Here is a 17367-nt window from a genome sequence, read left to right as displayed (position 1 = left end):
AGTACATTGTCCCTGTCATGCTAAGTGATCCCAACACTTCCACTAAGCAGTGGTATCACCGTCACTGTCCCTATAATCAAACAGCACTCGCCATAAATTACATCTCATCCCAGCATTCAGTCTTCGTCACGTCCCGCTGTGTCTCTGTGAACGCCTGGCCACCGCGCCGCTCTCTCTGCGAGGGAGACACACAACACACACCTGGTATTAACATTTTGTATTTAGTGAATCAAACCATTCTCTGCTTCAAGTTTCAGATTAAAGTGAAGATAAAGCAGGCAGTGTCAGTGTGGGTGGCCCACTTCAGTGACCGACATAACCACTGGACACCTGTGAGTCACATGGCGTTAAGACAAAGGCTGAGGGCCGCCACACCTTGACAACTGAAGATGGTAGATTGAGTTACAGTTGAGTTTTATTAAAGCATCTGCAAGAGATTATTATCATGCACTTACATCACATGGCTGTCCTCTGGTCTCTCTCTCTCTCCTGCAGCCCCTGTTAGGAGACAAATTGTTCATTTTTATTTTTCACATGCAGCCTCCCTCCTTCTTTTCCCGGCTTTGAGAACCCGGCGAAGTGTCACAGCGGCTGATCCTCGTGGCTTTCGAGATGCATCTCAAATCGTACACCTTTTGTCATTCTTTGGCCGGACACATCAAACAGGTGCTATGAATAATTTATCTTAAGAGTTTCACATTGATAAGGTCACAATCTGCCAGGTCTGGACACTAAACACACAGGACCACCTCCTCCACACCTTCGCTGTCGCTTCACACACATGTGCCCTCTCACGCAAAACACTGCAGACACACACATAAAAGAAAAGACACAAAACCTCAAGAGATTTTTTTGTTCATGTGTGTGTGATGTGAGAGGCGGTGGCAGGGAGGGTGTATTTTGGTTTAAATGTTAAAGCTTTAATACTGTTTTCAATCAGAAGTGTATGGTGGAATTTATATTTCACACAGTTTCGGCAATATGTCAGGATAATAATATTTCACACTTGTTTAGGATGATTAGAATGATCATGTGTATACAGTTTATTTTCTTTAATGGCACCAAATACTTACAAGTTGGCTCAATGTAATAAATAATAATTTCATGTTCTTCCCTTCACTTGAATTGTATGTGAGAATTTGTGGGGGAGTAAATTTCTGTTTTCTCTGCTCCAATCATTCATGATATGTCAGCTACATTAAACATTTCTATCACCGTGTGTTGTTTTTCTTTTTACTCTTACTGGGTTTTTTTTGTTCGTGTGAAAATGTAGGAGACAGAAAACATATACACAATGAAGTGCTAAGGTAATGATTGGTCAGAACTTAAACCAAACAAGTTGACGCAGAAAAAAGGGGGGAGGTGGGGGTGAGGAAAAAGGGGGAAGGAACGAGGGCAAACTCTGACCCGAGCGTCAGGAATCACTGCAGGACACGACGAGCAACAAATCCACAAAAAAGAGAACGAGAACCAATTTGTTTACGCAGCCCTGTAAATGATTCGTGCAGCGCACTTTCATATTTTGTCTGATGTGCGTTTTTACGCGTCATTAATATTAATGGAGGTTCTTTTTAGCTGCCATCCACTTTAACCACAATGACGGGACACTTTATAAACAGGGACCGTCTGTATATGTCACCCCATCACCCTCTTGTTGAAATCACACGGGGAGTCGCACCTTCCACCGAGTTGACACCCCTCACCTCACCGCCCCTCCCTCAATAAACGCAATACTTCCTTTAAAAAATTGTTTGTGCTCCTCTGTTCTGCGTCGGAGGCTAATCTGGCTCCTTTTGTCGTGCAGCTATATTTCTGCTGCGTGTTGTCGGATAATGTGAGGATGGGATGAAAGGTAATCTGCGTGCAGAATTCCTAAAGCTCCCTTATCCTTGTTGAATTTCTCAAGAATTCCACCTTTGCCCTCCGGTTTCCCTGAAATAAATTACTTTAAGGGTGAGATGCCTTTACGCACACACAGACACACACACACTCCCTTTCTCTCTCTCGCTCTCTCTCTCTCCCTACATCTGAGCTCCCGGTATTTTCTGTATGTTGCCTTTTAAACGCAGTCAAACAGGTATTCAGTCTTATTTATTTAATTCACTTTATATTCCTCAAGACGCTGGGTGTTTTTCTCTGCACTTTACTGGTTTTCTATAGATGCCACAACATTAAAAGGACGCACAACGATGCGTCAGGCTGACACAGTCATGTATGAAACCTCATCAGCGGCCATGGGGCTGCAGTCAAACCCCCTCAGATAGAACATGTTCCCCTGTCATTACACTCTCTGTTCTGCTCACTTTACTCTGTGTTTCACTGGAGCTGCTGACTGATACACGCCAGGCTCCCGTCCACTGTGGAACCCTATAAGAGGCTGCACACGCTGGTGAAAATATGCCTCCCTTCAGCTTTTGCTACTAAAGGTTTTGGGTTTTCTTTTTTTCTGTGTGTGCTACAAAATTACAGTGTTTGCACTGTGCAACCACGAGGGTTTGAGTGCTAATGGATTTATAATCTCCGTCTCAGGGACCATCCAAAGTAATTAGCACATAGGCTCTAAAGAAATGATGGTTAGTGAGCAATAAAGCCATTGCCCATAGCATAAACTGACAGTCCCTCTAACTTCAATCCAACCTCAAGCCTAATTGGGAAAGTCATTGCAGTTATTGTCCTCAATTATAGTGTGGGATGCAAAAAAAAAAAAAGCCTGGAAAGAGACTTTCATTCATCACGTCTGAAAGTGAAGGATCTCAAGTCTCTGGAGAGAAGAAGCCATATTAAAAATAATGAGGAAATAGCCTAAACAATACTATCTACATAGGAAGCAAGCTGATTCACAGGCTAATGCAATTTTCCAGCTAAACTAAACTCCTTACAGGCAGAATTATAACTTTAACAAAAACAACATACACAGTGTTATAATGAAATAACAGGAATTAGCAGCTTTATTTTATTACACATAAAGTTGCATTAGTAAACAGATTGTTGTTTGCATCTGACACTTTTAATTTAATATGTAAACTTCCCCAGTCTTTGGAGAGACACAGCAGAGTTTCCACTCATAATTAATATCCATGCTATTTAGTGAACTCTTGTTGCCTGTTAGACGCATCGGTCTTAAATGGCTGCAGCTATAGGCTCAGCGATATTTCCAACTATTTCTCATGAATGGCCATTCCATTAACAGCGATTAGATTATGTCTATTGAAAGTTGCTGATCCATAGAGAAAAAAAAACTAGCGGATAAAAGGCGATTTCAAGTGACCTTCTCGTCCCTTTCACACCAATCTGAGCCCCCCAGAATAATTTGGGGATCAGATTTGGACAAAAAAGAAGCACCCACTCCCCCCCACTCACACACACACACACACACACACACACACACACACACACACACACACACACACACACACCCTCAGCCCCCTCCTCCCTTTTCAACATACACTCAAAGCAACAAAACCCTCCAATTCAAACATGTGAATAAGTTAGATTTTTTTTTAGGACTTTGCCAAATATGAGTGTGTCAGTGTTTATCCTGCATCGCATCGGTTAAAATCACACTTCTTTTTTTATTTCCTTCAAGTCCTCCCTTTATAGGATTCAATTGTGTTGAGAAAAAAGTTTCTCCACTTTAGAAACTCTAGGTTCCCAGTTAAAAATAAAATACATGGCCACTTTTAAAGTGGACATGTTTTAATGTCAATTAATTTCCGTGATTAATTTAATTTGAGCCTAATTATAAAAAACATAATGGTTGCTCAACTAAAACAGTATGAATCAATATGTCACTGCGGGATCACTGCTAACAAACAAATGATGTTTGCTTCTGTAAAAACTAACTACACTCAGAACATATTGTTAAAAGAAAGACAAAGGACTAACCCTATGTGTTGTCTTCATTCATTGTCAATGTGGCACCTATCATATCTACACCTTGTCTTTAATAATATACCACCATAATACCATATTATAGCAGTGTGAAATTATCATATTTAGGAGAGGAATATAATTTAAAGTAGAAATCATAATCTACAAAAAGTAGCTGATAACCAAAATATCATAAGTAACTTTATTATTATTAAATATAAGTGTAATGGTGAACTTCGCCATACAACAGCACAGTCCAACATGATGTGTAAAGTTATTATTGAGGTTTAGAGCTGGGTTAGTTTTGCCACACATGCTCGATTGGACTATTAACGGGTGTCAAACATCCAGGACCCAACGTGGTGATGTGTTGACGCTGCTTTTAAATCCACTCATCAAGTTGTTCATCGCATTATTAGTATTTCATTGTTGACTTATTTGAATTTTTTGCTGACAGACGCCGAAGTCGCAGGGATCAGCATCAGCTGAGTGTGTGTGGACCCTGTAGCACCGTGTGTGTGTGTGTGCGTGTGCGTGTGCGCGCGCGCGTGTGTGTGTGACGGGCAGAGCAGAGGCCCCCATTGAAAAGCGAAGCTCACCCTCTAAGCCAATGCAATGTCTTATTGACTATACGCTGTGGTTATAACCCTGATGTGATTACACACAATCAATGATAAATAGAGCCCTGCACCATCTATAACGCTCTAACTTCCGCGTGCATCGTCTCACGTCTCTCTCTCTCTCTCTCTCTCTCGGACGGGATCTCGTGCTCGTGTGTCGTTTTATTGGGGGGCCTTGCACTTGTGACCCCAGTGTTTTCCCAACTGATAGTGCTGCTTGTTGGTTTCAGCTGGATTACCGCTGCAACACAAGGTCCCACTGCAGAGGAGTCCCTCACTGATCATCACTGATTTACCCAAACTGCGTATTTGTGTATGTGTGTGTGTGTGTGTTTGTGTGTGTGTGTGTTTTAATTCCCATAAATATTTTAGCTGTAAAGTCATTAGTAGAAACTTTCACACAGGAGGAAAATTCATCATCCATAATCCTTCTGTGGATTATTCACTTTGGATTGAAATAGAAAAAGTCGGATGGAAGTTTAATATTCTGAATATTCACTTCATCATAGTAAATTAAAGTCAGTGTAGGACGGCTGCTATGAAGCGCAGTAGCGAGACGTGTTTAATAATAAAAAACAACAATAATGTGTAATTCTTCTGTGATGTGCACAATGAGTTCTTTTCTGTTTAGAAACTCTTAAAGAGCCGTAATGAAAAATTAATAATACTTGGCCCAGGTTGAGAAATTAGGTTATTAATGAGCATGAACTTAATACGCCCAGGATTAAGGTCAACGTTATTATGTAATGTTCTTTGACGAGCACTTTGTTCTTGAATAACCTTTAAATACTGTTAGTTTCCACGTTTGGTTTTGGAATTTTTATTACGATCCCTTCATATTAATAATGCTGCTGTGATCTATCCCCCTGCGTGTCATCTTACGTCTCCTCACTGCTGCCTTGTCCCACACATAATGTAACTGTGCGTGAGATTTAAATTGAGTGCATTTTAATTTATTATTTACTTGTTTATTTATTTGTTGTATTACTAGTTTGTAAAGAGTGTATTGGGAGATGGGCAGCGGCTGGTCTCCTTCATCAGCCTTGACACTATCGCTGAGACAAACCGGCTGCTATCGATTCCGTTTTACTTTGTGTTCAAACAACAAATAGCCTCGCAGGTGAGGTGCACGGGACGCGCATTAAAATAATAACAAGAGGTTCCCGTGTCCAGCGGCTCGACAACAAACCAGGCTGTAATAACATGACTGCTATCTGATTGTACAAATCAGCTGGAAAACAGAGTCTCCCTAAATGGGACATAAAGTGGAGACAAGATGAGACTGTCCCAGTAAAGAAAGCAAAAAAGTTGTGCATGTGCCTGTGCCCGGGTCGGCTGCCGGGGTTTGGAGTTTAACGGTCATGTGGAGCCGCGCGCAGAGACGTAGCTTTGCGCAGGGAGCCGCGCGCTCGGAGCGCATGGAGAAAGTGTGGAAATAAAACGCGTACTTGCCTGATCTGTGCCGGGGCTTGATCCAGGTGGAAAAAGCTGCTCCTCCGCTGCTCATCGCCGCCTCTGCTGCGGCTTCTCCTCCCTTCAACTGTCCACTTTCTCCCCGTTTTCCCTCGCCGCTCCCCAGCTTTCTATTAGAGCCTCTGTACCCTGCTCCCTATTCGCTGCCCCTCTCGCTCTCCACTCTCCTCTCTTCTCCCGCGGAGCCCCCTTTTTTCCCAATCTGTGGAGTTAAATCTTAATGATACACTTACGGAGGAAGAAGGGGGGAAAAAATTCTTTGTCCGATTTAATCTTATTGGTTTCACCTTTTCAAAGAGCCGGAGACATGGCCGGGGAGTTTTCAGTGGAGTGTCCGAGACAGGGACGGGAGAGAGAGCTCTCATGTTGAATACTTAAAAAACAACCCATCCCTCCGATGCCTTTCCAAAGGGGGCACTTGCATATTTGCGCTCCATTGTATCTGCTAATATCTCTGTGTGCGTAAAGATCTGTATACAGACACTTTGATTGTGTATATTCAACAGAAACTTCATGTATTTTAAATGCATATTCTATTATTACAACACGGTGTATTACAATGTTTTGCTGATTATAGAAAAACAACAGTTTCGCCTTTATGTTCCACGTAAATCAAGTGCAATCAAAAGGAGTAGTGCACTTTTGAGGCAGTTTTTATTTTCCTTGTAATTTAACCTATATCTATTACTGTTCTTTTTCAAGTTTTTTCCTGGTTATACGTCCTCAACATACAAAATATGGCACTTTGGCACAATAAGTCCCAATAAGGACAAAGAGGAGCCTTTGCGCAAAATGTTTGGCTCGTTTGAATTTTTCTACATCAACTTTTAAGTTTAAAAAATTCATGTTTGATGACTTGTGCATGCATTAACACGAGGCTGTAATTGTACAACGTACGCTAGATGGCAGCGCGATCCAGACATTTCGGAGCTGGAGAGGCAGTCAGCCTGCAGAAGCACTGGTACAAAAACGCCGGAATCCCCCCATGCAAATTCCCAGCAACTTCACATGATTTTGAATTACTGTCATTATTAAGACATAATGTGACACCAGCGCAGTGATTGTGGAGAATACAGGACCTCGGTAATTATTGAATATTGCTTATTGCTCCGTCTATTTATAGAGATTTCCGGCCGCTGGCACGGCATCCCGTTTGTATAACACGCTCTTTCATGCATCAGTCTTCCCATTGACATTTTTCCTCCCTTTATAAGCTCCTTTAAACTAAATTGTAAGTTTTAATCAGCGAGACTGTGCCGATTACAGACAAGGATTTACCGCAATGCGCATGCCAAAGACAAAACAACGTGTGAAAATATAAATCCGCTTCAAACCAATAATGACACCCGTTAATTCTATAATAAAGATACTGGACTCAGACAACCCATTTTTGAAACTTTGGGGGAATTTCTGAGCCAGAGTCCTTCTTTCGCCGCTGCGCACAGTTTTTTTTTTTTGTATATTTGTCGTGCGTAAAAACCTTTGTCCCCCTCTTTTGCCTTTACCCCGCTTTTTCAGCTATTCTATCCAGGGTTTCTTCCTCTTTTTGGTGACAATAGACGGCCCATACTAATCAGGTTTCAAAGTAAATAGCAGCGCGGGGCGAGCTCAATGTAAATTGTGCCTGTCAGAGCCCCCCAGCCCCTCCAGTCGTACATGGCAACACTACAAAAAATATCCATCCTCGGCTGCGAGTCGGTGCAACGCTGAGTCTGGAAACCTTGGATTTACCCAAACCAGGAGACCGAATCCTCCATCGGGCTCGAGGTGCCTCCACTTGCACTCATCATTGTGAGCGTTATTGCATCAAGTGTTCATTTTTTTAATAAGAAAAAAAGGAATCTCTCCGCGCGCTCCACCGTTTATTTCAAGAAATCGACTCCTTGCAAAATCTACAGATTCGAGCTGCGGCTGGGAACAAGTGGGATTCGCAGGACGGCACATTTTCTGACTTTTTCAGAGAGAAATAATATTCTCTTAAGATTTCAACGCGAGACCCAATGACTTAGGTGGATGGACATTTTTTGCAGTGAATGAACAGAGGGGGACTAACCAATAGAGAGACAGAGAGGGCTTGGCTATAACCTTAGCCTCCCATTTTCTCTCTCTCCCTGTCCCCCCCCTCTCCTCCTCTCCTCCTCTCCTCCTCCTCTATGCAGGGCTCTGGCCAGTCAGTCGCCTTTGATTATCAGTCTCCAGCAGCCCCTCTCTTGGCTCCTTGACATGAGCACCATATAAGGCGCAGCGATCTCCATAGAAACGTGTCAGTTTCAATAGTAGTGTCAAAGTTCACTATATACAGACATTCGCGCAGATCCCCCGTTTCGGAAACATTGCTCTGCTGGTCCTCCCGTTTAAGCGCATTCATTTTTTGGGTCTCTCCTTCTTCTTGCATATTCTATTAGTTGTTGCTGTTTTTCCTCTTCTGCCGCTTCTTGATTTTTTCCAAATCTTTTTTCTCCTCTTCGTATCTGCGTTCCTCCTGCCGGAGAGAGGCGAAACTATACATGGGCACTTCATTCGGCGACGCGGTCTCCTCTCGCTGCTGGGCGAGATGATGAGGTTTATTTAAAGAATATACATGTAAAAAATCCGGCTCTTCAGTTTTTTTCCTCCCAACCCGTGCGGCGAAGACCGGAGCGTAAAGGAGCCAAGGGAAGAAAAGAGAAAGGAATTTATCTCCGCAGCACTTTGGATCGCGTCTTTCCAGCAAAAGGTTTTTTTACTCGCTCCTGCGTCCATGTGAATCGCTCCTGCCTTTTCCTTTGTGGCTATTTTGTATCAAACTGCAATTTGCTACGTCTGGACTCTGGCTTTCCTACAAGATTAGGGATTCCTGAATGGCTGGCTGCAATTTACCTTGGAACTGGCCTCCCGATACTTGCATATCCTGATCGGTGCCTATTCAATCGCTCTCCTGTATTTTGAATGTATTGATCGCGTTGTGCTCGCCTTCTTTACCCCCATCTGAGATTGCGTGTTCCGATTTGACTTTGCACTGCCCCGTCTTACTGAGATCTATTTTTGTTCGAAATCCTCCTCGCTTCATAAACACCGGCGATCATTTCGCTTTATAGCACTTTCCGGGGCCGAGATATGGCAATGGTAGTTAGCGTGTGGCGAGATCCGCAGGAAGACGTGGCCGGAGGACCTCCGAGCGGCCCCAACCCAGCAGCGCAGCCGGCGAGGGAGCAGCAGCAGGCGGCGTCAGCGGCGCCGCACACTCCGCAGACCCCCAGCCAGCCGGGACCCCCGTCCACGCCGGGGACCGCCGGGGAAAAGGGGAGTCAGAATTCTGGACAGAGTCAGCAGCATATTGAATGTGTGGTTTGCGGAGACAAATCGAGCGGCAAACACTATGGCCAGTTCACCTGCGAGGGATGCAAAAGTTTCTTCAAGAGGAGTGTACGGAGGAACTTAACATACTCATGTCGTGCCAATAGGAACTGTCCCATTGACCAGCACCACCGAAACCAGTGCCAATACTGCCGGCTGAAGAAATGTTTAAAAGTGGGAATGCGCCGGGAAGGTGAATATATATATATATATTAATACATATTTTTTTTTAAACCCAGTCATGATTACGCATCCTAGCAGCAGACGTACAGGGCTGCCATGTTGCATTAAGGTCACAGGCTACACGGCCGGGCATACTGCAGACTCCATCCATGTTTTTGAGGGATGTTTGCATGAATGGTGAGTCTCTGTGTGGTTGTGTGTGAGACAGGAGGGTAAAAGGCCAGCGCAGCCACAGCAGTTATATGCTTGTGAATGCGGGTCGCCCCGAACAAAGCGGCTCGTCTGGTTGACCCTTTTATTTTGTTTTTTCTTGCAGACAAAACGCTGCCATTATCAAACACGGGCATTACGCTCATAACAGGCCCGTTTTACGCATAGGTTTTAGAGCAGAAGAGGTGTTGTGTGAAAGTGTGTGTGTGTGTGTGTGTGTGTGTGTGTGTGTGTGTGTGTGTGTGTGTGTGTGTGTGTGTGTGTGTGTGTGTGTGTGAGAGAGAGAGAGACAGAGTGTGTGTGCAAGGCTAATAGTCCCTTTCAGAAGTATGTGCAGCTAACTTATTTATAATAGTACAGTGGGGTTTGTGATCTGTGTGTGTACATGTAAAATGCACACACTCCAAACCCCACGTCTGTCTCCAGCTCCCTGTGCAGACTAGACAGCCCAGACACTGAATAATGCCGCTGAAGTTGTTCATGGCTAATTGTTTTGCCTGGTGTATTACAGGCCGTGGAACAACTTTCCTCCCCACGTTAAGTGTTTGATTCCAATTTATGCAAACATCCCTCATTTAAAATCCACTATTTGTGGCACACGCTGCAAGCCCACGTATAACGCACCCTGACTTACATTAATATTTAATTTTAATACCAAACAATGGCTGAAATCCTTTTATTCCCAGCTGATCCTTTGATGTGGCTAAAATGTACAAATGTGGCTGCATTCAACTGCAATTATCAATCCTATTTATAATATGTTTGACCACGATAGGTAATTATTCAAATTAACAAAAACCAAGCAAAATATAGAGCTAAAGTAAAGAAGTAGGCTACTGAGTGCAATAGGCTCTCGTGCCTCAAAATGTTGATACTAATAATTTGGCAATTTTACTTTAGGGCAGCAGAAAGTGTGTGTGTGTGTTTTCCGTGTAAAAGTGATTTGTGTTTTCATTTTTCTGCCCCCAGCCCATGTAGCCTGCGTTCCTAAATGCAAATGCTGTCAGTGTTTAGGTTGAGGGACACAGCACATCTGTTGTGATGAGATATTTACGTTGTCGATAACATAATCTGGAATAATATAGTCGTGCAGACAGCACATACTAGTCAATATGTTTAGAGAAGCGTGCTGAATTGAGATTTGTGTGCATGCCGTTTCAGTGAGCAGAAGCACACAGGCTGTAGCCTGCAGGACTCTTGTAACACAATGTTTATCAGTCCTGGATGCACATTTCCTCTTTTTCTCTTTCTTTTTGTTAGCGGTTCAGCGAGGACGAATGCCTCCAACCCAGCCCAACCCAGGCCAGTACGCGCTGACGAACGGGGACCCTCTGAATGGCCATTGCTATCTGTCCGGATACATCTCGTTATTGCTGCGGGCCGAGCCTTACCCGACGTCCCGCTACGGGAGCCAGTGCATGCAGCCCAACAATATCATGGGCATCGAGAACATCTGCGAGCTGGCTGCTCGCTTGCTCTTCAGCGCCGTGGAGTGGGCGAGAAACATCCCTTTCTTTCCCGACCTGCAGATCACCGACCAGGTGTCCCTTCTCAGGCTGACGTGGAGCGAGTTGTTTGTGCTTAACGCGGCCCAGTGCTCCATGCCACTGCATGTGGCCCCTCTGCTCGCCGCGGCAGGCCTCCACGCCTCCCCGATGTCCGCGGACCGCGTCGTGGCTTTCATGGATCACATCCGGATCTTCCAGGAGCAAGTGGAGAAGCTTAAGACGCTGCACGTAGACTCGGCAGAGTACAGCTGCCTGAAGGCCATCGTGCTTTTCACATCAGGTGGGTGTCCAACATGTCACATATAGGAACATGTCTATAATCAAATGAGGCCTAGTTACACTCAGGGTTACTGGGAGTGAGGAGCGGGACGCAGCACTGTGGCATCAGGGAGGTGGCTGTCAAAGACACGCTGGTCACAAATCTGACTTTACGAGATGTTTGTGTTGCCGATGGAATAGCTATTTTGTCAACAGCTTGCTACATATCCACTTACATGCATTCCCATGTCAGTTGTAGCCGCAGCATAAGACGTGTAAACAAATCCAGATTGAGTGAGCGCGTCAAGTTTTAAGTGTAACACTCACTTCAGTGCTTTTTTTAAAATAGGTGGCCACTGACAGTCTCATACATGTAAATATTTTATAATTACTCAGATAAAGTTTTTTGGACTCGTCGAAGCTCAGAGCGAGAATGTAGGTTCGCGGCCATAAATTTTGGAACAGGTGTCAAATAATTGTGCGTAAAGATGAAATAGTCCATCACTGGGTGATATATGACAGCTGATGCGTTTATGAGTGTTGTCGCGTGCTTTTATCCTTGTTTTGCGTGCACAAACACATGTCTTAGGGGGGTAGGAAATAATCCTTAGCAGACTGAGATCAAAAAGACTGATGGAAGTTGAATCGTATGTCAGTGCATCGCTTCTGCAGGACGCAGGGTAACGCTGCTGTCGCCTATAGATGGTTTGCAGATTCGTCCTAGGTGACCTATTAATTTTCCCTGTAAGTGAGGATTGTTCCTCTTTACGCGCACGCTCTCAAAAGTCACCGGCAGTAATTTTCAAAAGTAACCTACATTGTTGATAGCATAATTGATGGCAAGGTCCTAAAGGTCCTCATTTACTCTCGGTGCGTAATTTAGATGCTATTTCGGAGATGGTTGTGTACACTCGGTGCCATTAGGCCTGTTATGTCAGGGGAGTCCTGTGATGATGGGGAGGAAGAGGAAAAGTCCTAATTCACTCACTCACAGGCCCCAAACTACTTGTGAACTTATCTCGAAGTTTATACCTCGTAGTCTCGTATTTGGCCCATTACAAAATTCTGTAACACGGACGAACATAATCTATAATTGGACACGTTCATGATAAAATATTAAGTTTTAATGTAGTTTTCAGATTTGGATTTTTAATCAAATAATTCCCACTTTCAATATCCCTAGCGTCTCAACTCAATTTTATATTGAAGGTTGCTACACTTGTATTCCAGCATATTTCAATTATTATTGTTTACTACTTATTGTCACAGGAATCTACACATTAATACATTAACTCTACTGTTTTAATATTAAATTATATTATATTATATTATATTATATTATATTATATTATATTATATTATATTATATTATATTATATTATATTATATTATGTAAAAAGTCTTTCATATAATTCTATAAAATTGTCTAACAGTGTATTGGTGATAATAAGCTCAATGTAATGAGGATCTAAATTAGAGTTAAGTTAGAGTTCTCCCCAAACTTGGAAGTAGGAACACACTGATTGTACGAAACCACTTTCAATGCTCATTGTTCCATTCAGTCGAATGTCACATAGGTTTTTCCTACAGTTAGAATACTTTGTATTTTTACTATTTTTAGTTTCAGGAGCCACAATAACTACTTTCAGTTTCAGGGGGTTGGAAGTTAATTTGACACGCCAACATTTCGAACGCAAACTGAGACGTAAATATATGTTTTAACACAAATAAGTGCGTATTTTTCCTCAGTGGCCGTCCTTAAGGAACACGACAGCCTGTTAGATTCACTTTGCTCGCTATTAGTGTGCTCATCCTGTAATATCTCCTCGTGCACTGACACATTTGACCATATTTTCCTAATGCACGGCGCATCAGTAACTCACCGCAGACCCACACCCAGAGAAACTCCATACGCACATTAACGTTGAACTCCATGTATTTCTAACACATCACTTAGTTATAGGTTGGTGGGCTAATACTGGTGTTGGCTATAACAAGTCACGTGGCTCTCTGCCAGGAGCGCGGTGGAATTGTTTTGCCTTTAATAACAACAGACTTATCGGTGTTTTGTGCGTAAATAACGGTAACCGGGCGAAACTCTATTTCAGCACAGTTCAGCTTCATTGTCTTACATTAACTTCTTATCCACATGTGTCTGCTGCAGCCAACCTCCCAGCAGCAATAGTCGTTTGCAAATCTGGAAGCTATCTGTTCGCATGTCCCAGCCTATTGGGGGCTGTGGGGTGCAGGGTTGCAGGCAGGCCTTATGGAGAACTATGGGGTGTCTTTGACCAGCTTTCCCTTGACACATACATTCAACTGCAGCCCCTTCCCCGCGACGCTTTGAACTCCCCACGTATCGCTGAGTTGCAACAGTCGTGCCAAGTTTTATAATTTACAAGAGAAATCTCCAAATGTAATTAATTTCCACCCTATCGATCGTTGTAGATTTTAAAAAGGGACACTCAGCGTTAATCCACAGGGGGATTTGCATACGTGGGGGCGCTGACCGGCCCGGACGGAGGTCACACTAAATCACCCCGAGATCTGCGCGTTGCCCCGGGTTCATAAGGTTATTGTGTCTGGCCACAGTGAGTTATACCACTGAGAAAAAATCACGAATAGGCTTAAAAGCATCTGCCCGGTGTTTAATGTGGTGCTTGAAAACTAAAGCTGTCTTCCCTGTGTCGTTTGTGGAATAAAAAGCACAGCTCAATACAGAATCTCTTAAGGACAGCCTGGGACTCCATGTGGGACCATGCAGCCGACACCAGCGGTTATGCTGCCTGCCTTTACAGCAGTTTATAAGCAGTAGAACACGCATGCTTGGGCTGTGTGAAAAACAGGCTGAAACACTGGAATACACTAACAAGCCTTTTATGCTTTTGTCTATATCCGAGCGTGGCTGCACAACCCACCAGTGAGCACCAAAACGCACGGGCTCGCCCGCGCCCGCTGCACAGGCTCATTTTCTGACGTTTTATGTCGCTTGTGCGCGACTATTGACTTCACCTCCTGCTAATAAATGTGATCGCTTCCAGCGGCCCCGTGTCCTATAGGCTCCACGGAGGAAAAAACAGGCCAAGGCTGGTCTATGGAGAGAAGAGCAGCGAAATGACTTAACAGCTTACGCGCGGAGTAATTAGGTCACATTACATCCAGTGCAATTTCAGATTCATCAGTGCCGTTTATGTTTCCTTATACTTGAATCCCCAGAGTCCAGACATGAAGAGCAGCGGCCTTCAGGCCTGGAGCTGCACTATATGCCACCCTGCCCCATCACTTCTCCCCCCACCCCCCACCCCTCAACACTGTTTCCATTGCATTTAACTGCATATTCGGGTTGACTGTTGTACGAGGACAGCAGCAGATATATATATGTGTCCTCCCCAGTGTTGTGCAAAGCCCTTGTCCAGCAGCAAGCCGCTTGTTTGCTCTGTATGACAGTCCCACCAGTCCCACTGGCTCGGTGTGATGTAGCATGTTTGGCCAGTGTGTTTGTTCATTCCACTTTGTCAATAACACGTAAAGGCTGATGTTGAATGATAACCAGAGTGCTTTTGCAGGATGTAAATTGGGGAAGGCAAAGTGTGCTCCCAGGCAGAGTCAAGCTCCACGTGAGGCTAAAAAAATACATATATGACCACGTGGGTTTGCGTTTTCGTCACAAAACACGAGTATTTAAATGCAATAACTTTTAAAATAATTATAATGGAAAAAGTGAGTTGTCTCTTTCATACCACTGCTTCTCTCCAGCCCTGCGCGCTTCTCTGCGTGTTTGGTGACATAGGAGGCTGATTTATTTAAAATATATATATAATTTTAATAATGCATTTGACTTCTACACGTATTGTTTTTTGTTTGTTCCTGGAAATGTTGAAGTTTGAGGGGGAAATAAACTCATGTCAGAATCAGCTTCTTTTCCACAGCATGATGTACCTTGGTTTTTTTTTAGGGAATTGACAAATCTAACCACAGTCTTCTTTGTGTGTGTGTGTGTTCCACAGACGCCTGTGGCCTGTCGGACGCAGCTCACATCGAGAGCCTCCAGGAGAAATCCCAGTGCGCCCTGGAGGAGTACGTGAGGAGCCAGTACCCGAACCAGCCAAGCCGCTTTGGGAAGCTCCTGCTGCGGCTGCCCTCTCTGCGCACCGTCTCCTCATCGGTAATCGAGCAGCTGTTCTTCGTCCGCTTGGTAGGTAAAACTCCTATTGAAACCCTCATCAGGGATATGCTATTATCCGGGAGCAGCTTCAACTGGCCTTACATGTCCATCCAATGATCCTAATATGAAAGTGGAAAAAAGAGAGGGAAAAAAGGACCAAAATTCTGCGCCCCTCCGCCCATCCTCCTCCAAGAAGACTATATATAGGACCTTTTCTGCGAAACTTGGAAGACATAACTTTTTTCTGTCTTCTGGGACTGTGATGGAATACATAATGTACAGAAAAATATCGGAACTGGACTTTACGGCTGTGTAAATCCACCCTCATCTTCAAGAACAATACTCTTCATTTTGTAAAATACTAGTCTTTATTTTCCTTTTTTTTTTTTTGTAAAAAATACAAATAAAATGAAAAACATCATATGCGCAGTAAGAAAAAAAGAATCAAGACTTAGCGGGAAAATAATGTTTCCAAGCAATTATAAGAATTGTCCTGTGTCTATGTACCTCTCTGTTTTGTATTTTTTCTGGTTCTAAACCAGGGTTTCTGTGATTCTATACTAATAATTTTTTGATATAACCTTTTGCTTCTTATAATGAGTGCGATATATGTTGTCGAAGCTATGTTCTCCAAGAATTAAAATTGAAGTGAGAATTTAAAAACAGAAAAATAAAGAAATTTAGACGAATAAGAAACAGTCTAATCGCTATGACAATATCAACACTGATGGTTGAACTTTTTTTTTCCTTAATTGATGCGATGGACCTGCAACAGCAGCAGCAGCAGCAGCAAACTGACCTCCAGGACATTTTTACTGAGAGGACCGTCTGGGGCGCCTTTCCCCCGGGCCACGAATGCTCGTGGAGTCGATCATCAGTCAAAGAGGAGAGACATGAAAATCAAAAGCACTTTTAATATATCATTTCAAAATACATTTTGTTTGTTTCGTCTTGGAAGAAATTTTCATTGTTTCTTGAATTTTATTGGTTGTTGCCTTCAATTTGCTTACTCCATGATGCAGCTTTTTGCAGAAGGGTCGGTTGATGAAGTTGTGTGATGGTGACTGTACTATTAAAAAAAGAAATAGGCAACGATGTCTCCTTCTCAAGCATTTTCCTGGAAGCGATTGTCAAGATTCTCGGGCTTGTTTTACTCTGTGTGGCTCCTATGAGGAAAAAAAACCGTTAACGTGCAGCCTATATACAGCTGAGTCTGTACCCTGCGATGCCCTGCACCTAATTCCCGAGTACACTGTTTACCTCCATTACACCTACCAGTGAAAACGAGGTGCTACACGGGATTAAGAGTGGTAATTACACAACGCGTGCATGCCTTATATTTCCACAAACTCACTGACATAACTGGCAATGCGAGCACAAAGGAGGAGAGGCTGCGAGGAACCATATACAGCAATGAGCCCTGTGACAACCTGCGAGCGCATTAATGTTTAATATTTTCCCCAGACAGCCGAGGGAAGCCTGCGCACCACACAGAGCCACCTCTATCCTACCTCCTGTGGCTTAATCAAGGTGATTCTCCACAAACCAAACAATATTCCCCCCTCTCTCTCTCTCTCTCTCTTTCTCTCTCTCCACCCCTGTTCTTTCAAAAAAAAACAAAAAAAACGCACCGCCTTGACGAGTGCATGGCTCGGTATTGATGTGGGCGTCGTTTGGCAAAAGGGTTAGGCCCCGCTGCAAAGCTGCTGTGATATGCGTGATCAATCTGGAAAATGTATTTTAC

At 43.6% G+C, this 17367-nt stretch overlaps 1 protein-coding gene across 3 annotated transcripts; it reads left to right on the top strand.

Annotated features, from left to right (window-relative positions):
* The first annotated feature begins 7944 nt into the window (after positions 1-7944).
* Positions 7945-16715, top strand: nr2f1a (nuclear receptor subfamily 2, group F, member 1a). Of its 3 annotated transcripts, none has more exons than XM_035166530.2 (4): positions 7945-9492; positions 10956-11480; positions 15466-15653; positions 16402-16715. In XM_035166530.2, exons 1-4 carry the CDS (start codon positions 9060-9062, stop codon positions 16537-16539), a joined length of 1284 nt encoding a protein of 427 aa, XP_035022421.1. In that variant the 5' UTR covers positions 7945-9059; the 3' UTR covers positions 16540-16715. The 3 variants fall into 3 exon arrangements, with proteins under 3 accessions (XP_035022421.1, XP_035022420.1, XP_035022422.1); XM_035166529.2 differs by having other exon boundaries at positions 10953-11480; XM_035166531.2 differs by having other exon boundaries at positions 7951-9492; positions 10953-11480; positions 15466-16588.
* The last annotated feature ends 652 nt before the right edge of the window (positions 16716-17367 follow it).

The sequence above is a fragment of the Hippoglossus stenolepis genome, chromosome 9 (genome assembly GCF_022539355.2).
Source record: "Hippoglossus stenolepis isolate QCI-W04-F060 chromosome 9, HSTE1.2, whole genome shotgun sequence".
In the NCBI taxonomy this organism is placed as follows: domain Eukaryota; kingdom Metazoa; phylum Chordata; class Actinopteri; order Pleuronectiformes; family Pleuronectidae; genus Hippoglossus; species Hippoglossus stenolepis.
Note: the sequence above shows the minus strand (reverse complement) of the source record. Positions and strands in the feature narration are given on the sequence as shown.

What these genes read in the sequence shown, in the direction of transcription:
- nr2f1a (XM_035166529.2), top strand. Translation starts at nt 9,060, where the DNA reads ATGGCAATGGTAGTTAGCGTGTGGCGAGATCCGCAGGAAGACGTGGCC. An exon ending in CATCGTGCTTTTCACATCAG is followed by an intron (nt 11,481 to 15,465) that starts GTGGGTGTCCAA and finishes TGTGTTCCACAG; the next exon opens with ACGCCTGTGGCCTGTCGGAC. An exon ending in AGCTGTTCTTCGTCCGCTTG is followed by an intron (nt 15,654 to 16,401) that starts GTAGGTAAAACT and finishes CTGCAACAGCAG; the next exon opens with CAGCAGCAGCAGCAAACTGA.